Here is a 25,048-nt window from a genome sequence, read left to right as displayed (position 1 = left end):
TCGACAATGGGGCACACCAGGCCAGAAAGAAGGGGAAGACAGGCCTCAACCTTATAAAACAGCTTCAATGACTTTCCACTGCAGCTGCCAAACAGCTCTCTCTTGGCAGCCCCCTTAGGAGGAAAACTGGCACTTTTCTATCACAACTGGCATTGCATCACCAAAGACAAATGGGTTCTCAACATTGTATCACAAGGTTACAGGTTCCATTTTCACACCATGCCAAGGCTAAAAGGAATGCCAAATCTGCCACCAAATCAATGGGCAGAGGCTCAAAAACAAATTACAGCATTCATGGACATGAGAGCTATTCAAAAGGTACCACCACAGGAACAAGGACAAGGATTTTACTCAAGACTCTTTCTGGTTCCCAGAGAGGACAAAGCCTGGAGACCCATTCTGGACCTTTTTACACTAAACACTTGCCTGGATGTTCCGAAATTCAAGATGTTGACACTACAGCAGCTTCTTCCCATGCTAGGCAAGAAAGCTTGGCTCGTGATTTTGGACCTCAAAGAGGCATATCTGCATGTCCCTATCAGACAAAACTGTAGAAGATACCTCAGATTTCTAGCTGGTTCAATGCACTATCAATTTTCTGCACTGCCCTTTGGCTTATCTACTGCGCCGAGGATCTTCACAAAATGCCTGGCACCCGTAATTGCATTTTGCAGGCAAAAAGGAATTCAAATTTATCCATACCTGGATAATTGCCTGATTCAAGCAGAGAGCAAGGACATTCTACTAAAGCATCTGGCGTACGTAAAAAAGTTATTAAGTTGCCTGGGGTACACAGTAAACGAAAAGAAATCAAAACTAGTGCCCTCACAACAGATAATATTCCTGGGTGCCAGCTTGAACACAACGGCCCAGATGGCTTATCTCACACCAGATAAGCAAGGACAACTGACTCAATATTTTCAATTAATGGCAACAAAGACCCAACTCCCTGCAAGAAAAATTCTGCAGGCCTTGGGCTACATGGCATTATGCCTACTACTAATTCCATATGCCAGACTGCATATGAGGAAACTACAGTGGTACCTAAAGAGTGTATGGTCTCAACACTGTCAAAGTTTGGAAACCGTTATACCACCAATTCCTTGCCTACGACAGGAGTTTCGATGGTGGGCACAAGCTTGTCACCTCAACAAGGGACAGCCTTTCACTCAACCCACGGCCAGGCAGACACTGACAACAGATGCATCGAATTACGCCTGGAGAGCACACATGGCAGGAAAATGTATCCAGGGCGAGTGGCCCACAGAGCAAAGACATCTCCACATCAATCAAAAAGAGATGCTAGCTGTACAAAATGCTGTTATAGCTTTCAAGGACCTATTGCATCCAGGACAATTACTACTAAAGAAAGACAACACCAGAGTTATGTGGTACATAAACAAGCAAGGGGGCACACACTCCTTCTCCCTCTGCAGACAAGCCATAACCTTGTGGAACACAGCTCTCAACTACCAAGTTCATCTGCAAGCACAATTCCTGCCAGGAGAGAAAAACACACTGGCAGACGACCTAAGCAGAAACATTATGGACCCACACGAATGGGAACTGAACCCACAAATATTCAGAATGGTAACACAAAAATGGTGGAGCCCGGACATAGATCTGTTTGCTTCCCCAAAGAACTGCCAATTACAGAAATTCTGTACAAGGAGTTACCATCCACAAGCATGGAAAGTGGATGCTCTCTCATTCAGCTGGAAAAAACTACAAGTATACGCTTGCCCTCCTTTACCTCTCCTTCCAAAGGTACTCCTAAAAGCCAGGCAGGAAGAGCCAAAAATGATCCTGATTGCATCAGACTGGCCACGCCAGTACTGGTACCCAATCTTAAAGAACTTGGCACAAGAGCCACCCTGGATTTTGCCTCAAATCCCACAGTTGCTGACACAACACAACAATCAGATACTTCACAGCCAGCTAAAGACCTTAAATCTAGCTGCATGGAAAATTCCTTAGTCAACCAAGCATTGCCTCTCTCCAAAGCTGTTATGGATGTCATTCTGGAGGCCAGAAGGCCTAGCACCAGGAAAGCATACTCGGATAAATTGAAGAGATTCTGTGCCTGGAACCAAGCGCACAGCCTTGATCCTCTTGTCCCAAACATTCCTCAGATACTGCAATACTTAACTGAGATGCTGGACAAGGGCCTCTCTTTTTCATTCATCAAGATCCACGCCTCCGCTGTCTCTGCTCATTACAACACGGATCCACCAATTTTTTCTAATCCTTTGCTCAGGCAATACATCAGAGGGGCTAAAAACATAAGACCGCCCCATAGAGCACCTACACCAACTTGGGACCTCAACTTTGTTTTGGAAAAATTAACTTTACTTCCTTTTGAGCCAGCTAACACAACAGAATTAAAATACATCTCTTGGAAAACTGCTCTGCTACTGGCAATAACATCAGCACGAAGATTTTCAGAATTGCAGGCACTAATGGCAGTGGAACCTTTCCTCATCTTCCACCAGGGCAGGGTGTCTTTTAAGAACTAACCCTACGTTTATGCCAAAGGTGGTATCAAGTGTGGCTCTAAAACAAACTATTCACTTGCCAACTTTTTATCCAAAACCACAGAACAAAGGGGAGAGATTACTACATTCTTTGGACATTCACAGACAGTTATGCTTCTACTTGGACAAAACCAAAGCTTTCAGAAAATCTGAGCAGTTATTGGTAGCATACGCTGCAGGAGCACAGGGAAAAGCCATTTCAAAGCAGACTGTTTCAAAATGGATAGGACACTGTATACATTTCTGCTATACCCACCATGGGAAACCTGTACCTAGCAGCATTAGATCTCACTCCACCAGGGCAACAGCCACTTCAACTGCCTACCTCAGAGGAGTACCTACCCAAGGATATTTTGGAAGCAGCAACATGGAGTTCTGTGCATACCTTCACCAAACATTACCATTTGCCTTTATACTCCAAATCCAGAGCTGGCTTCACCACTGCTGTACTGCAGGGCCTTATAGCCACCCCTAATGCCTTATAGATCCAGCCTCCCTAGCTCAGCTTAGCATAGTACAGTTTTGTACCTACCATAAATGTAGATGTTCGAGTGTAAACACTGCTGCAGTCCAGGTTACCCTCCCTCCTTCCCCTCTTACTTTCTGGTACTTACCTAGGGCATCTACCCTTTATTACCTATGGGGAGTATTTGCTGGTAATTAAAAATGGTTTTTCTTTTGTATTTCTTACTAGCAATTTGAATTGCCTACCTATTTGGGGGCACCTGACATCTGGGGCAAGAAAAACTGAAGAAAATGGCGTCTGCTGCATCTTGTATACCCCTGTCGCACTGACGTCAGGGAGGAGGTGACAGCAACTGACGCCGGTCCAAGACTTTGGAACTATGGCCGACTGCGGGACCGCCTGAAAGCAGGATAACCCAAGTGTAATGACTGCAGCAGTGTTTACACTCTAACATCTACATTTATGGTAGGTACAAAACTGCACTTTTCTCTGCCTCTGGCCTCCCCTCACTCCCAGACTGAACTCAAACTCCTTTCTGGTACTTACCTAGGGCATCTACCCTTTATTACCTATGGGGAGTATTTGATGGTAATTAAAAATGTTTTTTCTTTTGTATTTCTTACTAGCAATTTGAATTGCCTACCTATTTGGGGGCACCTGACATCTGGGGCAAGAAAAACTGAAGAAAATGGTGTCGGCTGCATCTTATATACCCCTGTTGCACTGACGTCAGGGAGGAGGCAACAGCAACTGACGCTGGACCAAGACTTTGGAACTCTGGCCGACTGCGGGACCGCCTGACAGCAGGATAACCCAAGTGTAATGACTGCAGCAGTGTTTACACTCTAACATCTACATTTATGGTAGGTACAAAACTGTACTTTTCTCTGCCTCTGGCCTCCCCTCCCTCCCAGGCTGAACTCAAACTCCCACTTCTAAGCCTGTGGTAGCACAGCAGAAGAGGGGTAGAGTGCAGGAGAGAGAGTCGAGGCCAAAAGAGAGCAAGAGGTCTCCGGATTTTGCGTCACCCAGTAAATCTGCTCTGATCCATGACTTCCCCCTGGCTCCAATCACGGAGGTTCTCCCCGGAGCTGAGGGAGGCATGGTAAGTCTCCCGGGCCTCAGCTCCCCGACCAGCCAGGTCGGAGTCTGTGGCCTTGTCTCGATCCACCTGGTCTCTTTGGACATGGATCTGGATAAGACGAGGCGCTTTATCCGTACGCAGACCCAGATGGGGGTCTTTGCCAGCCCCCCTCCCTCAGGAGGGGGCAGCTCTCTTCCTTTTTTTCAGCCTATTACTCCTTCCCCGATTCGACCTTCGGCTTCGGAGTTCTTGGATCCGAGGTTGGCCTTGGTCGGGGTGTCTGTGCCAATGGTCCTCGTGTCCTCAATGCCGGTAGCTGCCTGGAGCATCTCGGATCTGACCAGTTCGAATCTGAGCCGGAGCCTGGGGGGTTAGATCAGAAGGAATGGAACCTTTACCATCGGCTCAGACGTTGCCGGCTCAGGTTTCCTCTCTCGGAGCTCCGGCTACTTCGGGACCGGCTCTGATTCTTGCATCGGACCTGGGGAGACCGGCCTCCTTATTGGCTTCACAGGAGGTCCGCTTTCCTTCAGCATTCGATGTGGTAGAATGGGTCTCTATGTTGGATCGAGGCCCCTAACCGCCCCCTCGGGCTCCACTCAGACCCCTTCAGCTCTGTCTACAGTCCCCGTTGTCTTACCAGAGGGACAGCCTGTGCCCGAAGGGCCACAGACGGTTCCCCCCAGAAGAACAGATGGCTTGTGAGCATCCCAGGAGAGCACCACGGGAGGTGTGCCTCGCAAGCATACATGTAAAAGGAGGCACTTGGACTCCCCTGAGTCCCTAACAGAAGAGGCAGACTTAGATGATGACGAGGGCTCCCAAGGTCACCTCCTGACGAGGTCTCCTTTGGAGACATCATGGAGATTCTGCGCCAGTGGGGAGGTTGGTCTGCCCCAAGCCCTCCTCTGAGTCTGTGCTTCTGGAGGCCTTTGGTACGGGCCCGTCTGTCTTGGATGTTCCCCCCTCCCCCACGGATCCTTTAATGGATTTGATCACCTCGCGGGTGTGGAAGGAACCTGATACCTTGGAGCCGATCCCGAAGTGCCCTGATAGTTTTGAGTCCCCCTTTAGACAGGCCTTCCTGGAACAAGGGCTCCCCTCTGGATGCCATGCCGCAGCCCCTAAGAGGGAACCATCTCAGGAAAGTTCCTCTGTCCACCCGCCTGACAGTCTCTGATGATGGACCAGCTAGGGAAGTGGGTGTATGCTTCAGCTACCTTTTCAATAAGGGTGCTGAACTACTTGGCCCATGTTATGAGACTCCAACGTGACCTGGTGAAGGAGCTGGAGGAGTCTCCACCCAAGTCCATGTTGCAGGAGGACAAGGCTTTGTTCTCCACGAAAATGGCCACTTAGCAGTATTGAATACCTCCATGCGACTCCTCCCCCATGCAATGCAATGAGCGGCTAGGGCGGCTGGGTCCAGCTTGTCCCTGAGGTGTAACGTCTGGCTCAGGTTGTGCCAATTTACTGAACCCTTTAAGGCATCCTTTGCCAATGCCCCTTATGATGGCTCTACTCTGTTCGGTAAGACAGTCAAGGAGACGCTAGACCAGAGTGAGAAGGACTGGAAGACGCTGTCTGCTGTTGGGATCCGCTTCTCTAACCCTCAAAGGTCCTTTTCCCGGAACCAGAGAGGGCAAAAGATGATGTGGTTTTGGATGTCTCAGTATTCCCGTGACACTCAGGGCTCTTCTTCCCCAGAGGCAGAGGGGGACAGAATGGACGCCGGCCCAGAGGCTGAGGGGGTCCGCAAAACTTCAGGTCTCGAACCTTTCTCTGACAGACCCGGGCAGCAACCCTGAGGGGTTGACTGACTGCTCTACTCTGGAGGCAGTATGAGGATGATTGTCCTTGCACCCATCGGCTTGAGAGTCCATAACAACAGACCGCTGGTTGTTGCAAATCATATCCAGAGGATAGTCTACCCCGTTTGTGGGTCCTCCAGTCCCTCGCAAACACCTCCCGGGCATTCCACCCACGCAAAGGGAGGCAGCAGCACAGGAAATTTCCAAGCTGCTAGGAAAACGAGCCATCAAAACCGTCCCCCCCCAGATCAGTCCGGATCGGGCTTCTACTCCAGGTTCTTTTTGGTGCCAAAGAAAATGGGAGACTTAAGGCCCATTCTGGACCTCTCTACCCTGAACCTCAGTGGCCAAAGAAAAGTTCTGGATGGTCGCACTACAGTCCATCATGCCATACCTGCAGGAGAGCGACTGGATGTGCTCGTTAGATCTCCAGGATGCTTACCATCACATAAAGATGCACAAAAGCTCCAGGAGGGTCCTCCGCTTCTGGCTAGGGGCCAATCATTACCAATTTTGAGCCCTACTCTTTGGTCTCACCACAGCCCCCAGGGTGTTTACCAAAGTGATGGCAGTGGTTGCAGCTCACCTGAGGCTTCAGGGGATTAAAGTCTATCCATACCTGGATGATTGGCTCTTCACTGCTCCCACCAGGCATCTACTTTCCCAAACAAGGGACTGCTTTCTAATATGTGCCCTGAGTTTGGGTATCACAACCAACACATCCAAATCTCTACTAGAACTGGTACAAGTGATAGACTACATTGGTGTCAGGGTAGACACACTCCAGGGCAAAGTGTTCCTGACCTGGGAAAGAGTTCAAAACCTCAGGATGCATGTCTCCCTAATTTACCATTCTCATCTCCCGACAGCGGAATCTGTATTGAGGGCCCTAGGCTCGATGGCGGCAACCATAACTCTCCTTCCATGTGCCTGGCTACACATGCGGATTCTTCAGTGGATGTTGGCGGTTCAGTGGTCCTTGTTGGATTTACCACTAACCTATCCTATCCACCTAAGCCAAGTGTATCGGTTGTCCCTCATATGGTGGATTAGCTCTCCGGACATTTTGAAGGGACGACCCTTTGTTCCAGCCCCGGCCCAAGCCACAGTGACCATGGATGCCTCCCAACTCTGGTGTGGGGGGGGGGCTTTGTGCAGGTAGGACAGTCCAAGGCCTGTGGTCCCCCGTGGAGACCAGTTTGCATATCAGTGTCCTAGAGATGAGGGTGGTCCTTCTAGCGTTGCAGGCCCTTCATGCCTTTCTTCCTCTGGGGACGATTGCCATTCAGTCAAACAACATGTTGGTAGTCTGGTACATCAACAAACAGGGAGAGACCAGATCTTATCCCCTTTGTCGTGAGGCCATGAGAGTGTGGGAATGGGCGATTTCCACCAGTCGCTTTCTTATCGCAACGCACATTTCAGGATGGTCCAACATTCTAGCAGACAGGCTAAGTCAGACCATTCTGATGCCTTACAAGTGGTCTCTGAATCCATCAGTAGCGGAACAGATCTTCAGCGAGTGGGGTCAACCTTGCTGCGATCTCTTTGCATCTCCTTCCAATGTGAAGTGCAGCAGGTTTTTTGCTCTGAACCCCTGCTGGGTGAGTCCACCAGAAACACTCTAGTTCATGCTTGGCTTTCCGGTCTTCTGTATGCTTACCCTCTAGTCCCTCTCATCTCGAGGTTTCTGCAGAAAGCTTGTCGACTGGGGAGCAAGGTGATCCTCATTGCCCCATTCTGGCCTCGCCAGGTATGGTTTCCCTTCCTTTGGTCTCACCTTCTGGCTCCAATTTGGAACCTAGATCCCTTTCAGGATTTGATTTCACCCCCATCGGGTGTGCCTCATCCAAATCTGGACAGCCTGAAGCTCATGGCTTGGCTGCTCCAGTTCCCGTGATCGCTAGGACTCCCGGACTTTCCTCCTCAGTTAAGTCTATTTTGGTAGCTGCTCATAAGTCTTCAACCAGAAAGGTTTATCGCAGCAAGTGGAAAATTTTTCTTTTTCGGCCTCTCAGAGGAGTTTGGATCCTTTCACGGCTCCTATTTCCACTATCCTTGATTTCCTAGCTGATATTTTCCAGCGCAGAGCTAGTTCTTCTACTGTCAAAGTTCAATTGGCTGCCATTTCTCATTTTCATGTGGGCGAGAATTCTGTATCCTTGGCATCTTCTAGACTGTGTAAAGCCTTTATTAAAGGTACTTTTTTTGCTATGCCCCCTGGTCAAAAATCCTGTCCCCCCGTGGGACCTTACTATAGTTCTTCAAACTCAGGTTGCTCCGCCTTTCGAGCCTGCCGCTACTGTTGATCTAAAATTTCTGTCATGGAAAGCCGCTTTTCTGGTCGCTATTACCTCTGCTAGGAGGGTCTCTGAATTGCAGGCCTTGTCCATAAAACTTCCATATAAGATTTTTTATAAAGATAGCTTCCCTTCGCACCAATCCGTCCTTCCTTCCTAAGGTGGCTTCACCAGTCAATATCGATCAGATCATCAATTTGCCTGTGTTCTTTCCCAATTTTACCAACAACATGGAATACAAACTACACATGTTGGATGTTCAGACAGTTGCGATTTTTATTTACACAGGACAAAAAAGTTTCATAAATCTGATCAATTTTCTTTCTATAGACCCTTTTTGGGCAGACCTATTTCCAAGGTCACGATAGCCAGATGGATTTCTTCATGCATCCTGCAGGTCTACAAGGACAAAGGCATGTCTCCTCCAGTTCAGGTTAAAGCTCATCCCACTAGGTCCATGGCTACATCTGCAGCTTTCTGGTCTAGGGTATCTTTAGATGACATTTGCTCGGCAGCTACTTGGTCCTCATCTCATACGTTTATCTCCCATTATAAATTGGATTTGACATCTAGAAGGAGAGCATTCTTTGGCTCTGCGATGCTCAGGAATATCCTTCCATGAGGGCCACCCATGAGTTTAGTAGCTGGGGACTCTGTCCCACAGGTTGAAGATCAAATGAAGTAAACTACTTCAGGTAAAGAATTTATGTACTCACCATAACGTTCCATCTTAGCAGTTGTACTTCATTTGTCTTCAACCATCCCTCCCTCCTTCCCCCGGACCTTTGGCGCATGTTCAGCCTGCGGGCTGTAAGTATAGGTCACAAGTATGTTATCAGGTCAGGTTATAAGCTTAAGTTCAGCAAACTCAATCTGGGGATAGAAGGCAAGGGAGGTGAATTATGGGTAAGGGGAGGAGACTGGAGCTCTGAGATGATGCTAGTAATCTTTGCTGGCTCAGATCTCACATGGATCCGTATTCCCACAGGTTGAAGACAAATGGAGTACAACTACTCCGATGGAACGTTATGGTGAGTACATAACTTTTTTTTTCTAAAGGACACGAACTCAAGTAGGTCATTTAGTGACTTTAGGCCTCAATGGTTTGTCCAGAAACCCACAGATTTTGAGGAACAAACTAAAAATATGAAGCGATAATGTGGACAGTCTATAAAAATATGGATAGTTGAGAAGCATAGAGATGTGTAAATGTAATGGACTGTATTACATTGGGTCTACCTCGACCCATCGAAATTACGTTTCTACGAAATGTAGTTAGGTGACCCCTTTTTCCCCAAACGTGCATTTTTTCGAAAATGCACTTTTGTAAAAAAGCAACCGAGTAAACAGCAACAGAGATTGTTGCTTAGATCGCGGCACAGTGGTGATAAGGGAATATTTCTTTTTCCCCAGTGTAGTGCGATCTTGGAGTGAGACTATATCGGTAGTGGGGATGTTGGGGGGGGGTGCTGGGGGCTTGCCCCCCTGCATAAATGTGGTTAGTGTTGTTGTTTTTGCTTAGTGTTTTTTCGAAAATGTGCTTTTCGTGAGAAACTTTCGTGAAAAAGGGGTCGCGAGATTATGTTTTGTAGAAATGTAATTTTTGTTCATTGAAATGAGACCCACTACACTACCTCTCTGACAGTAAGTGTTTTAAGGTTTTGAAAGCCTTTCCCTTGTAACCATTAGTACATGGAGCGGGTAAGGTTCCATGCGCTACAAAGAATTATGATCAGGTCACCCAGCATAACTTCAAATTAGATGTTCAACATGGATGCCAAGATTCACTTCTCGAGCTTAGCTTTCGAGGTAAATTTCTTGGCATCCATATCTTGAACACATATTAAGCAGTTTATGATCATTGATCTGATCATAATCCTGTATTGTGTCAGGGAATGCAACTTAAAAACAGGCTTAATCTATCGAATGCTTTTCCTGCATCATGATCCACCAACAGTGATATTTTTCCTTACATTCTGCTTCCCTCTGGACCATCAGTGTTCTTTTAATGTTGTCAAATGTTTGCCTCCCCTCCACAAAAGCACACTGATCCATATCTATCAATTCTGGTAACGCCTTTGCCATTCTTTTAGCTGTTATAGACATAAACACTTTATAATCACGTTTTTTAAAATTGAAATGGGTCTATATTTAGCTGGGTCTGCCAGGTTTCTACAGTCTTTGGGTAGTACAGCCACCATAGCTTTCTTCTAAGATATTGGTGCTTCCCCTTCTTTTAGTACACTGTTAATCAAAATCTTCCAGATTATAACTTTTTCTGACTTAACTCCACAGGAATGTCATCTGGTCATCTGTTCCTGGAGACTTGTCTGCAGATTGATTGATTATACATCACTGTTTTTATCTCATCTTTAGCAACTATTGGTTGTTGAGCCTTATCTACCTCTAACCTTGTCATAACTGTCTGCCATAAATATTTTCTTTGTGCTGTTTCATGATTTCTGCATTCCTCTGGTTTATACAAATTTTCATAAAATTTCTGAAATATCTCCAATATCTTTATAGGATCTCTGGTTATTTTTCTTGTTATAGGTGTCTTAAGTTTGGAAATGACCTGTTGCCCAAGGCATTATGCAAACAAAATTATGCTCTGGCATTATCAGAAATAGTTACAGCAATCTTTGTATTGCATATTATCCAAATACTCCCTCTTAGCATTCTGCTTTTGCACCTCTTCTGAGAGATTCCCCTTTATTCTACAGTACTTTAACCTTTGTCAGCCCAGCTAAATAATTCCTGCGACTTCTTAACCACATCTTTCTGTTTTGTAATTACCTTGTTTTTAAACTGTTTTATTTTCTTCCAGTTACTACTTATCACTTCTGAAGAAAATGTCTGCCTTCTCTAATAAGTCTAAATTCCTACTGCCCATTCCTTAAATTTCTGTCTTAATAGGTAGGTGCGAAAACCTCAGTGTCTCTCTTGCTTCATTGTTCTGCATTTTTATCTTGGGCTTCATCAGTCTGTGATCTGAAACCGTTATTGGATGGGTATCAGAGCTTTCAGTCAAATGCACGTGTTCCTGTGAAATGTAATTTCTATCTAGTGTAGCCCAGTTGTTGTATTCTGGGGAATAATATGTAAATTGTGTCCAAGATCCTGCTACTGAATTCATGTCTTCCATACCAAATATTTCAAAAGTTTCTTCATACATGTACCCTTTTTTTTGTTATATTTTCCCTCTAATTCTCCCTGATACATACGCATTATTGCAAATTAATTTCCAGTCCCCAACTACAAGTAATATTCCCCAGTGAAAGCCGACAATTTCTCCCAACGTTTTCTGAAAGTTCCATAATAGTTTTTGGTGGGATATAAATACATGCAAGCTTAATCCTCCTCCCTTGCCAATAGCCCCTATGAAGTGCAGATTTACTGTTATTTAATCCTCCTCCCTTGCCAATATCCCCTTTGAAGTACAGGTCTACTGTTATTGTCCCTTTTCCTCTTCTGTCACCACTGGAGCCTCTGTATCTATTAGTCGTACTCCTCTTTTCCTTTGTTCCCGATATTCTGCTCCATATCCATCCCGAAATCCTTTCTTTGTGAAATTCTCATGCTCATTTCTTTACAACTGTGCTTCCTGCAGCATTGCTGTTTGCACTCGGCACTTCTTAATATAGTTTAATACTCCCCCCTCCATTTAGTCCATACTTGTAAAGCCATTGCCTAACCATTATGATTAAAAGGTATTTCCACCTATTGTACATGACAGTTGTTTGAATATGTATTTCCACCTTTTGTCGTATATGCATATACTGTTTGGCACCTGACCTTTTATACAGATTTTTCTCATCTCTGTTAGAACCTGTTAGTTTTTTCAAGATTTTTGTTTTAATGAACAAATAACTAATTACATTTAGAGAACATTCCCATTCCGTGTTAACTTGGAACAAACACAAAAGCTGTGTACATCTTTAAAAAATGAACTCTAACCCTCCAGATAGGAACAGTTACCTCAAACTGGCAGTTGCTCCCACAGGCATTACCTAACTTAATTAAGGTTACCCATGTGCATGTTGCAGCCTGTGCTCCCACATACACTGACTGGTGTGTTTCCTGTCTCTGTTCCCCTCCAAGATGTAAAAACTAGCTCGTATGCTTTCAGAAATATTCATTTTTAGTTATAAGGGGGAAAAAAAGCACAGGCTATCTTTAAATAAAACTAAATTGTCCTATTAAATGCATTAAAGCATTCAGGCAGTGGGGGATGTTGCAGTCTCTTATTCACATCTCATGATTTCCAGCTTGGTCACTGAACTGCTTGCCATTGTACCTTTCAAATCACTGGTGTACAACGTCTGGCCCCGGGGCCAGATCTGGCCCTCGACACAACACCATCCAGCCCCCAGAGAGTAACTAAAAAAATTTGAAAAAATGCTATGCCTTACTGTAGTCATGCAAACTTTCCAGCACATGCTTACTTATCTAATTGACTGCAGTTGCGCACACCTCTAATTTTAGCTGCAGAAGTAACTATTCTTTGTTTAACTTGTAGTCTGTAAACAGTAGTAACTTTCTGCAAGAGTTTGTAATAAGTCATGGCTGCAAGCCAGAATAAAGTTAAACATAAAGTTGATGTAGAAAACAGGCAATTTCATGACTGCTGTCTTAAGTAAAAATGCCAGTCACTTGTACCTATTAACTCGTAACGACTTACTATGTTTTGAGGTGGCCTGCACATGCATTAAGAATTCGTGTAGTGACCCTCCCCACAAAAAGGTTGTGCACCACTGCTTTAAATATTGAATATTTGTCAGCAAAGAATGTTCATAACTCTCAAAATTGTTTGCACCCGAATGTGGTCCGTTTCCATGTAAAAGTAGTCTGCAACAAGAAGAAATTCTAACATTTGTACAGATGCCTAAAGGGGTCTTTTTAATTCCACTCAACAGAATGTACCACTGGGTTCAGCTGCAGGCATCTTGACTCCTGCTGAGAACATTTGCTAGTGGAGAAAAAAGCTACTGTCTTTGTGTGTATAAGAAACTCAGCATTTTTCATGGCTTTTATCATTTTGTTTTATTTTTCAAGTCTACTTACAGAAAACACTTGTTTATGCTTTAAGCAAAGTTCATTAGTCAAAACATCCACAGTTGTAAAAATAAGAGAAATTATTTTAATACTACATGTAGTGTATTTATTTTATTTATTATTTATTTTACATTTGTTAACCGGGAGAGTCCGACTGGATACATGTCCATTTTCAGCGAAGGTCCGGGGAGAAAAGCTCCAGGTACATAACAGACATATGAACATTGTTAATGCAAAAAAGGAAGATAGTTGAGTTCTAAATACAATATAAAGATACATCACATCTTGGGGAAAAAAATAACAGCAGCATATAAAAAAAACATAGGTCAGTTACAAAGGCGAGGCGCCTTGTTAAAAAGCGGTTAAGGATAGTGAGGTAAGAGAAGGGTAAATGATAGTGGTTAATCAGGTTTGGAACACTGACATTGCCAGAGAGTATTGAGATGGGGTTTAAGCTTTTTTTTGAATTGTAGGAGTGAAGGTTCTGAGGTGAGCATGGTCGGTAGGGAGTTCCACATTTTACCTACAAAGTTTGAGAATAGAGAATCCCCAGCAGAATTATTGGCTTTGGTAGTTTGAGCTAAGATCTTATTGGAGGAGCGTAAAGATTGCAGGTTAATATAGGGGTGAATGATGTTTTTCAGAGCTGGTGTTTTCTCTGGGTGATACAGTATCTGGTGAGCCGTTTTGAGTTGGTTGAAATGGAGTTGGCTGGAAAACTCTAACCACCCTAGTTGCTTCAAGTTAGTGCAGTGGTGCGTTCTAAAGGTGGAATTTGTGGCAAATCTAGCTATGTGATTGTAACAAGAAGCAAGTTGTTAAGGGTTGTCTTGTTTAGGTTTGTAAAAGGGGGGGAGGCATAGAAAAGAGTTGATAGTAGGTGTGTGCTGGCAATTGTAATTTTAGCGTGAGGAGTGAGAAAGTGTTTTACTTTATAGAGAGAGCCAAGCTTTTTATTGACGGTTTTGATGGTTAGATTGAAATGGGTGTCAAATTTAAGGGAGTTATCAATGGTAACACCTAATAGCTTTGTGTGAGCTTCTGGTGATATAGTGATTCCATTGTAGGATTTAATAGAGAAGGTGGGGGGAAGAGTCTTGTTAGTGGATGCGAAAGTAAGTAATTTTGTTTTGTTGGGGTTGAGAACTAGTTGACGACTTGATAACCATTTTTCTATTAGGTTGAAGGTGTATTGGGTTGAAGCAGTGAGGTCTGCCAGGTTGGAGGCAGTGCTGATGATAGTCAAATCATCTGCATATTGAATGCATGTGGCATGGGGGGTGACTGTGGGCAGGTCATTAACAAAGATGGTGAAGAGAAGAGGGCCAAGAATAGATCCTTGGGGAACTCCAAGTGTAACAGGTAGGCATGTGGATAATTTGTCCTGCCATAGAACAGCCTGTTGCCTATTGGACAGGTAGGATTGGAACCATTTCAGCGTGGAATTGCTGAGTGATAGTTTTTTTAATGTATGGAGGAGTTGAATGTGGTTCACCATATCAAAGGCTTTGGAGAGGTCTAAGAAAAGAGCAGATGATAGTTTATTATTGTTTCTGAAGTTATTGATGGTATTAGAAAGGGATAGTAGGGCTGATGTGGTACTGTGATTTGGCCTGAAGCCATGTTGGGAGTTGGCTAGAATTTTATTTTTGGTGAGGTGTTCCATCAGTTGTTTGTGGACACACTTTTCCATAATTTTGGCCAGGGGTGAGAATATAGCTATAGGTCTGTAGTTGGTTAGCTCTAGTGAGCTACCACCTTTATGGAGAGGAATAATGTGGGACATTTTCCATATGGAGGGGATGAAGGCTTCTGACAAGGTACGGTTTATGATTATGGAGACGGGATAGGAAATGGCCTTGGCTGCTTTTTGCAGAAACTCAGCTGGGAGAAGGTCAGCTGCTAGCTTAGTGGGTTTTAGTTTTTTAAGAAGAGATGTTATAGAGGATATGGGTACTGGATCGAAGGTAAATAGATGATCTGATGTAGTTGTAGTATTCTGCTGGCATGGGTAGTGGAGTGGGCTGGTTGTTTGTTTGAATTGTGTGGCCAGGGATTGTATAGTTTCTGTGAAGAAACTATTGAATGTGTTAGCAATGTTTACAGGGCACTGTTGTTTGCAAGTTGTTGGGAGTGGGGGTGGTTGTCTGGCCTGGGTGCAGGAGCTTGTTTAAGCCTGCCCAGAATTTTTGTGGATTATTAAGGTGTTTGTGTTGGAGGTGGAGGAAGAAGTATTTTTTATCAGTGTAGTATAATCAATATACATTTACACCCCACCCCAGCAGCCTGGGATCAGGATCACAACATATTAACTTAATCTCAGTTTTTCTTCTCTTGTTATACCATCAAGCCTAGATTTCTTAGAGCTAAAAAAAGTGCTTGTGCTTAAGTATCTTTAACACATACAACAGTCACTGAAAAGGCTTCCCCCTCCCCAGATTTAAAACACCCTTGAGTCACACTATATAAAACTGCTGTACTATAATGCACAGTTTATATGTCCTTTTAAATATTAATGACATAAAGTGGGGTATATGCTTTATAGTCTACCCACAAAAGTTTAACAAAGTCAGCAGAAGTTGTCTTTCTCAAAACACTTGTTCTTGCAAAGCCATGTTTCACAAATGTGACTGATACTTTATAGTCTCCCATTTATTTGCTAATTTCAATGTTGCTGGTCTTCCTGTTTATCTCCATCTCTTACCCCAGACTATGGTTCAAATCCAAGGTACTGCTGATTCTTCCAGCAAACTCTTGTGCTTATTTTCTGTCTCCCAAGCATTTCCTTTGGAACATTGGAAAAGGTTTCACTGGCAAAGTCTCTGTATGAGCTTTGTCAGGAGGATGAGAAGCAGAGTCCTATTCTGCTTGCGGAGTCACTTTTTATTGGATAAACACCCTTATATTCTCCTTAGCCTGTTCTTCATCCAAAAATGTCTGTGATCTGCCAGGAAAAAATATTCTGAAGACAGCTGGATACAGCAGCTTGAATGTCACAGCTGCCTCTCGATATTCTGTGCTTGCTAGGATAAACTTGCTTCTCTTCTGCCTGGTGTACAGTGAATAATCATTTTCCATAAAAACTTTGTCTCCAGTTTTTAATACGTTTTCCTTCTGCCACAGTTTGTAACAATCCACTCTTTCTGTTTGTATGATTGCATCTTGTCTAGTATAGATTGTGGGTGCTTTCTCATGATTAACGAATGCTGTTGTGGAGTACCAGTCCAGTTGTTTGAGCTTTCATAAAATGAATGCAGTCTGTTCCTTCCAATTTCTTTGGTACAGCAGAGATTCTCAGGTTTTCTTTGCATGCTCTGTCTTCTAATGCTACCATTTTTTTTGAAACTGCTTTTCTTTAGAAGCCAGATACTTGGCCAGCCTTTTATTTATTTCAACCTCTGATTTTTACAGTTTTATCAGTTCATTTCAATAGCTAGTTAAAGCTATTTTTCCAACCTTTTGTTTAAGTTTATATAGTCCTTCAGTGTTTCATTTATTTTAATCACCTCAGAGTATATATTTTTTTCCTCTAAATCACTGGAAGCCATCTCTTGTACCAAAGCCGAATCTTGAACTGCTTTTTGCTGAACAGCTGCAGGATTCTTCACAGCCAGTTTTCTCTTCACCTTTTATGGTTTATTTTCTTTCTGGTTCTGAAAAAAAAATAATTGTCCAGGTAATGCATGTACTATCCAGTAACTGAATTTTACCCAAAATGACAATTTTACTGGCTGTTCTTTCTCAGTTTCTGCTTTCGATATGGGGAGCTGAAATTAAGCTGTTGATCAGTGTGCAGCCATCTTCTAAGTACCCACTTGGGTAAGTTTTGACCTGTGCACAAAATGGCTAGGGGTGGCTGATGGATGAAATAAAATGGCTGTTTTTTAAATCGGAAAGCGATTTTTTTTTTTTTTTTTAGCACAATTTGCTGGTGGAGGTGACTGTTTCTATGAAAGACCAATATGACTAGCTGTATGATTCCTTCATAGTCAAAGGGACACAATCCTCTGGGTGAAATGCTTGTGTTTGGTACCAGAGTACCTAACTGCAAGTCCTTGAATACTTTTTTAATATGAACTTTGCTCAAAGAACTGGCATATGGCCTCTTGTATATAGCTGGCAAAGACGTTTCACAGTGTTTGTATTGTCTCTGACCAGGTTTCTACCATGGGAATATTTGACTTCAGCACAAAAGGTTGGGGAGAGGTATGAAGGCAAGTAGCAGTTTCAGGATCATCCCTGAATGATTGATGTGGTGTGGAACAGGATCTATCAGATGTATATGACTGATCATTTCACAGTAAAAAACACCAAATGAAGGACAAACCACACTGAAATCCAAAATAAAGGTTAGTGCTTTCGTTTACTGTATTAAGCAAACTTCATCAGACAAAATTGAATAAAAATACAACAATATATATATATATATATATATCTATGAAAGGTAATTAAAACAGTATGCCCCTGCTCTAATCCTGACTGACCTCAGCAAATTTATTACTCTCCCCAGTCTGCTCCTGTGTACTTCTGCTCTTCAGTTCTAACTTAAACTGACTTCCACAGCCCCTTTTTTATACCTCCACTCTTCTGTTCTTAGTTCTGTTTGACTCCCCCTCTGACCACCCTGTTTTCTCTGTCTCTTGCATCTATTTACCTGACCTCCTATAATCCTGCTACCTTTTACATTTCTCACTATCTTTGTTTTTCACCCTCTCCTTTACCTACTGCCTGTTCCTTAGCCTTACTAAGTCCAGATTTCCTATACCTAACAGTAACTGTACTTTATTATTTCCTTTCTCTTTACATCATTTCTGCCTTTTACCTATCTCTAACCTTTTAATATCTTTTACACTACTAACCTGCCTGTTGAACACTTTATATTAACCACTTTTATGCTTTCAGCCAATACCTACTTGTTGTCATGACTACCTACTATGGATATTGTTTTAACTTTAAATATTTTTTGATACTGAAGCTTTTCTCCTCAGCCCCTGACTGAATTTTGATTGTCATCTAGTCAGATTTGTACATAAAAAAGGATTTGCATTTGTATGTTGCCATATTATACTATATTAGTTTTAGTTTTATTTGTATAGTTAGTATTATTAGTGACTTCATATATTGTAGTGTATTAGTCTGATAGTGGAGCTTTTCTCCTCGGGCCTCTGCTGAAAATGGACATGTATCCAGCCAGACTAGCCCGGTTAACAAATGTAAAATAAAATAATAAAATAAAATATGACATTTCCTTTCGAACAAGACCAAGCCTCCAATTAAAGTACCCAACCACAAAAAATTACACCCATAAAATGACTTTTAATAGGATGATGCCAATATTAGACACCAAGTGGGTGATTCACCCAGACTAGTGTTCAGAAAAGGATTGAATTTGAATTTTGTCTGATGAAGTGTGCCTTTTATCCCCAAAAAGAGGGTCATCCTGTACAGCAACTGAGATGGTAAAATGATATGCTGCATCATACTGAATACTGGGGACACCCCTAGAGCCTACAGCTGGGTTGAATCTCCCACAGTAAATCTACATCCAAAAGGAAGCAGCAGAAAGTAATTGTGTGAATAAGTGACCAGCAGCATTAATACAAAATGTCTGTAGTCAAAACGAAGGTATTTCATTACCACAAGAGCGTGTATACGGTTGTAAGAATGATCTAAATGTTAGTAATCCTTCTATGGATGATTTTACCTTTGACTTCAGTCTCTTTCATGCTCATGATGAGGCTGAGTGGACTGGGGCTCGTCCTAAGCGTTTGTTGCCCATAAAAACCTATTCCGCGATGGCCAGGGCACAGGACAGAAATCAAGGTACTGAGTTAACCAATAAATATTCCAGTCCTAACATCAATAAAAGGGGTTTTAATTACCCTTCTAAACAGTTCAAAGACAATAAAGTGGACAGATTAAATGGTGAAGGGTTGAATGGTCATTTGGATCGTTTTTTGAGCAATGATTATGAATATGATTTTGAAAAGCATGATAGACCCAATCCATGTCATATTAGTGAACAATTTTTGAGTAGTACGAAACCACAGATAAGGGACACAATATATTCTTTGGGCAAAAAATTAACAGCTATCAAAAATGTTAAGATAGAAAATGCTTATTTTGACAAATGTATTGCTTTACAGATCGTTCCGAAAGGTATTAGATTTTTTAAAATACCTATGGGACTTGATTTGAATAATGACACTAGGGTAGAATTTAATCAACTATTTGACAGTTTTGGGTTTAGTTATATCAAATTGTTGATGAAGAAAAATGATGAAAAATTGTCCAAATTAATACAGGAAGTGGACAAATTAAATGCTGAGATTCTAAATAATGACAAGTTTGGACAGTGGAAGGATTTGTATGATAAGCAGTTCATTACAGCAGAACGTCAAGCGGCTAATATATTTGAGAGGAAACGCAGGAAAATTACTAGAGATGTTGAACAGTATGTCAATTATAGGGCATACATTTGGCGTGGATACCATCATCATAACAATCACAATGATGATGGGGAATGGCAATATAGAAATGAACATAAAAATATGGACAGGAACCAAAATTTTCAAGGGGGCAGGTTTTATCCCCCACCGAAATATACACATGGACAAGTAAACAGGAGATTGAGATAGACAGGGCAAGTGATGAAACTACTGTCTACGATTCTGTTAAAGAGCCATGTGAAACCAGCACAAAAGTTGTCCCTTATTTAGAAAATGTCATTAGTAATGAAACAGCATGTAAAGGAAATAGTTATGATGATGTTAATAATTTAGGGAATGAAGTTATTATTTATAACAACCATTCAGTTAATGGGTTATGTGGAGTCAGTAAAGAAGTTGCCACTATGTTAGATAATGTGGTAAGCAATGGAATGGCATGTACTCATAACTGTATAGATGATGTAGTTAACATTAGTGGCAAGCAAGATGCACCTAATAATAACATAATATATACTAAAAATGGCTTTAATGTGTATAATTACACTAATTCAGACATTTCTGATGATTTTTTTAGGGTATTTTCAAAAGGTATGAAATTCATTCCTACAGTGAGCTGTAACTTAGTGGATTGCATACTAGAAGTGATTTTCAAAAGGTATGAAATTCATTCGTACAGTGAGCTGTAACTTATTGGATTGCATACTAGAAGTGAAACTATTTTGTCGAAGGTTAAATTAGAGAATAATAATGAAGGCACAAATCAATTTTCAAAGAAAAACACATATATACCACAGAGTAACACGACGGTGGCCAATTATCAGAATATGGTCTGTAATGATATTTATACATTTTATAACACTTATAGGACTGACAAAAGTATTAAAAGTGGTGTACAAGTTAATTTAACTAATGAAGAACTTAGTTGTTTGTCTAAATATGTGGGTAATAATGAAATAAGGTTGATGAAACCCGACAAAGGGGGAGGGATTGTCTTATTTAATCAAATGGATTATATTGGAGAAATATATAACATCTTGTATCATCTGGAAATTATGATGCAATATCCCTCAATGAAATTAATATAGGCTGTAAACGTATAGATTTGGCAATAGAGGAATATTGGCTAGACAATAGAATTACTTTTGAGACGTATCAATTTTTAAAGGTGGAATACCCAACATTAGCTACCATAGTTGGTATTCCCAAAATACACACCCTTTTAGACCCATCATCTCGGGTAGTAGATCTAAAACTTTCCCGCTAGGAGTGGCTATTGACAAATGGGTAAAGCCCATATACAATAATATTCCACATCTTATTAAAGATTCTTGGTTGTTTCTTGGGCAGTTGTCAACTCAAATATGGGACAGTAAACTTATGTTTATAACTATAGATGTTGCGGATTTATTTTCGTGCATTCCTAGAGATTTGGGATTACAATATTTTTGCAGTAGCTTTAGAAAGCACTCTAGTTTTGAATGGGATAGAACTTGTCTCATTTCAGATATGATGGGGTTAGTCTTAGATCATAATTATGTCCATTTTGAAAATAAATTTTTCAGGCAAACAAGGGGTGTGGCAATGGACGCATATTGTGCTCCCATCTTCGCTAACCTTGTTATGCTAGAATGGGAGTCTGAGTATTTGTTCAAATCAGAATTTTTTCAGTATATAGCTTATTATACTAGGTTTTTGGACTATTTATTTGTACTTTGGAAAGGTCCTATTGATAAGATTGATGAATTTATTGGTTATATTAACAATACTACGGACTTTCTCAAATTTACTCATACCTCAAATGCACATGGAATAGCTTATTTAGTCACATATATTAATCATGGGGAAGAAGGGTTTGTTTCCAGAATATATAGGAAGGATACATTCTCCAATGACTATTTAGGATTCAGTAGCAATCACCCCCCACATATGTTTAAAAACATTTTTAAAGGGCAGTGTATTAAGGCTGCCCGCATGTCGTCCACAAAAGGAATCATGTTGAAAGAAGTGGACTTTATTAAATCCATGTTTATAGCAAGGGGTTATCCATTGAGATTATTGAATGATGTAGTCAAATGTTACTAGTGAATGGGGTAGTAAATATGTACCATTATTAGGGAATATGTGTGTTGGCACCACTTTACATAATATGAAACAAAAGCTTGAACCAAGTAAATCAGTGTGTGTACTTATGTATTCACCTGTTGTTGAATATATAGAAGCCATTGTAAAAGAACATGGCAATGAAACATGATTATATTTTGAAAGTTGTAGGTATACATCCGAAGATCGTTTACAAGACTGGTTTCAACATTAAGAAGCTGTTGGAAACGTATAGAAGTGATAAAGATAGAAATAAGGGTAGAGTTCATACCAAAAAATGTGGAGCATGTAACCAGTGCTTTTGCATAAATGAGGTTGAGGGTTGCAAGTTAGATAACCTCAATCAGACATATATTTATAGTAGGGGTGGAAATTGCAACACTAAATATGTGGTTTACTTCGCTACTTGTGTGGCATGCAATGCCTTCTACATAGGAAAGGCTGAGAGACAGTTTAAACGACGTATTTATGACCATTTATATTGTATCAGAAGCAAGGACAAAAAGAATGCATTATATCGACATATAGACCATAGTGGTGATATGCATCATTTTAAATTTATCATCATAGATACGGTGGGTATATCACCATATGGTGGGAATTTTAAAGCCCTATTGGCCATGAAGGAGAGTAGATGGCAAATGTTTACTGATGCCACTAGACACCCTGGCATTAATGATTTTATTAGCATTAAACCACATTTAATTTTGTCTTAAATTTTGTCAACTTTGTTTAAAATAAATTATTTGTTGTAAATAATTATAAATTATATGTATTTTTAAAAATTTATAATTTTATACTTGTAAAAATGTATATTTGTTGAGGTTTGACATGAATTTGATATACATTAATGCATTTATATTTTAAATAAGTGTATCTATTATTGAAATTATTGAATTTTTATATATTAGTCACTTAGTATAGGGTATATATGAAAGGTGTAGAAATTTGTTTTTTCATACATTTCTTTTATATTAATTCTTTTAGATAATCATTTCTTCTTTAAGAGATTCAATGTATGTGTTTGGCGCCAAAAATTCATGGTATTTAATGAGATAAGTTTCAATGAAGTTTGTTCTGATGAAGTCTGCTAGTCAGATGAAAGCGCTTAACCTGTTGGTGATATTTGTTTGATATTAAACTGTTGGTGACATCCATTTGGAATCATACTATTTTGTTCCACTGTTCGAGCTGAGCTGTATGCGTTGTCTCCAGTATCAGTGTGCCTTTTATTTACGTTGTTGGTCTTGGTGTGGTGCTCTTTTTGGGGATGCTAAATACTGCCCCCCATGTGGACTGCCCTTCCATTCAGTTGGCTATTGGCATTTCCTGTAAATCGGTTAAGTATTTGTTTATTACTTATTTATGCTGTGGGTTCAAAATTTTTATGGTTTCATTTCCTGAGCTGCAAGGTTGTACTCATTCAGGGGTTGCGGGGACTTATCTCAGGGGCTAGATGAGTTCTACTAGTGGAGCAGGCAACTTCACTCTGCAATAATACAGAGCATCTGCATCCCTGAGTATGGAAGCTTGAGAAAGAAACATGGTGAACTGGAAGAGTTGTGAACATATATCCCCTGTTAGACCAGCTGAGGAGGGTCCCCTTGTATATCAACCAATGGCATAAAGTATCTGCTGCTTTTTGTCCTTTAAAAAACATCCTTTACAGTATGCATGTGGAAAATATATGTGCAATATATCTAATATATAATATGTATGTGTGTGTATGTATATTATGTGTATGTATAGTGTTATGTATATATATATATATATATATATATATATATATATATATATACACACACACACACACACACATATATATGAAAATGTATCTGTATACACATGCATACACACAAGTATATATATATGTATGTATATATGTGTGTATATATATATATATATATATATATATATATATATATATATATGCGTGTATATAGATACATACATGTATGAAAATGTATGTGTGTGTGTGTGCGTGTATAGGTATGTGAATCGTATGAAAAATACAGAACTTTGGAAAGCAGTACAGCATTTTGTCAAGTGTTAGTAATTGCGTTTAAAAGGAGTATGTGTAGTAAAAAGGGACAGGTGAAGCCCACAAAGGAGATCAATCTGGCTAAATTAATGTTGAATGTGTGAGCAATGTTCCATCCTGTACATAGCCTGTGTTCAGAACTATTTTTTAAAGCTATACTTTATATTTAGAGCATGTGCCAGTTATAGTAGTTTGGTCCGCAGTCCTCTGTGACCCATCACCACCGGTAGAACAGTTTTAGGGCAGTCAGAATGCCTTGGTGCAGATTCAGAAATGCTGCATAATGTGTCTGCTCTAGTTTATAGACTTGCAGTAAGAATGTAATTTAATATAGCCCAGACTTTTAAGTAAGCTATAATTGCAGTACTCCTGAGAACTAAGGCAGAGTTTTGTCATTTAGCAGAGGATTTTGTTAGCCAGACTCGGTATGGTGTGTGCATTATCTTGTTTCCCATGTTTCTTATAATAGTTCTATCAGTGTACACGCCTTGTCAGAAGACATCCTTGTCTGCGTGTGGCTTGTATTGTAGGAATTCTCTAAATCTGACATAGACCATTTGCTAATATTGAAACTGAAATACTTCAGAGGCATTTGAGTATTTTAAAAGGTTTCTGTTAAGATTATGAAGCACATGCAAATGAAAACCATAAAGTGAAGGATATAAAAAGTGCTGCAGTTACACAGCATGGTAGAATAAGGCACCCTGTCAAATGATGCAAATGCTTGGTATGCTGTAAAATCTTAGTCTATATCTAATTTCAAATTACACATTTTCGGGTTTTAAAGTTTTTTTCTTTGTTCTTACAGGGGGATTCGCTATATGAGTAAGTTTTGTCAGGAGCGCTATGAAATGATTGGCGATCTCCTCTGTGAGGAGAAACATGACGTTGTACTTCTGCAGGAGGTAGGTGGCGATGGTAACATTTGCTTTTCATACTCTGATAGCACGCTATGCTTGTGTAAAGTATTAAATGGAGTGTGGGGTCTGGGAGGCATTTGTGCCTGTAGTGGTATATACAGTTTGGGGGCAGGGTGCTCCACTAGGCTAGTTTCAATGTTGTATGCTGAGTTGTGAGAAACCACGTGAGTTTTGCAGCAAAACAGTGATGACAGCCTCCATAAAGGAGAGACTCCAGAATGCATCCCTAAAGATGCAGAGATCACTCCTTTTCAGATGTAAGCATACTTGAGGACATCTTATTATAGA

General features: G+C 41.1%; 1 protein-coding gene across 2 annotated transcripts in view; it reads left to right on the top strand.

The window, feature by feature from the left end:
• The window catches only part of SMPD2 (sphingomyelin phosphodiesterase 2), a 423,565-nt gene that overhangs the window by 13,534 nt on the left and 384,983 nt on the right, over window positions 1-25,048 (top strand). For both annotated transcript variants that reach the window (XM_044076594.1, XM_044076593.1), the window contains exon 2: window positions 24,649-24,745. In XM_044076594.1, coding sequence (XP_043932529.1) covers window positions 24,649-24,745 — 97 coding nt within the window. The remainder of the gene's footprint in view (window positions 1-24,648; window positions 24,746-25,048) is intronic.

Source organism: Protopterus annectens, chromosome 7.part0 (genome assembly GCF_019279795.1).
Source record: "Protopterus annectens isolate FY-2018-M chromosome 7.part0, PAN1.0, whole genome shotgun sequence".
Classification (NCBI taxonomy): Eukaryota; Metazoa; Chordata; order Ceratodontiformes; family Protopteridae; genus Protopterus; species Protopterus annectens.
The sequence above is the reverse complement of the archived record's forward strand: the minus strand, read 5'-3'. Positions and strand labels throughout refer to the sequence as shown.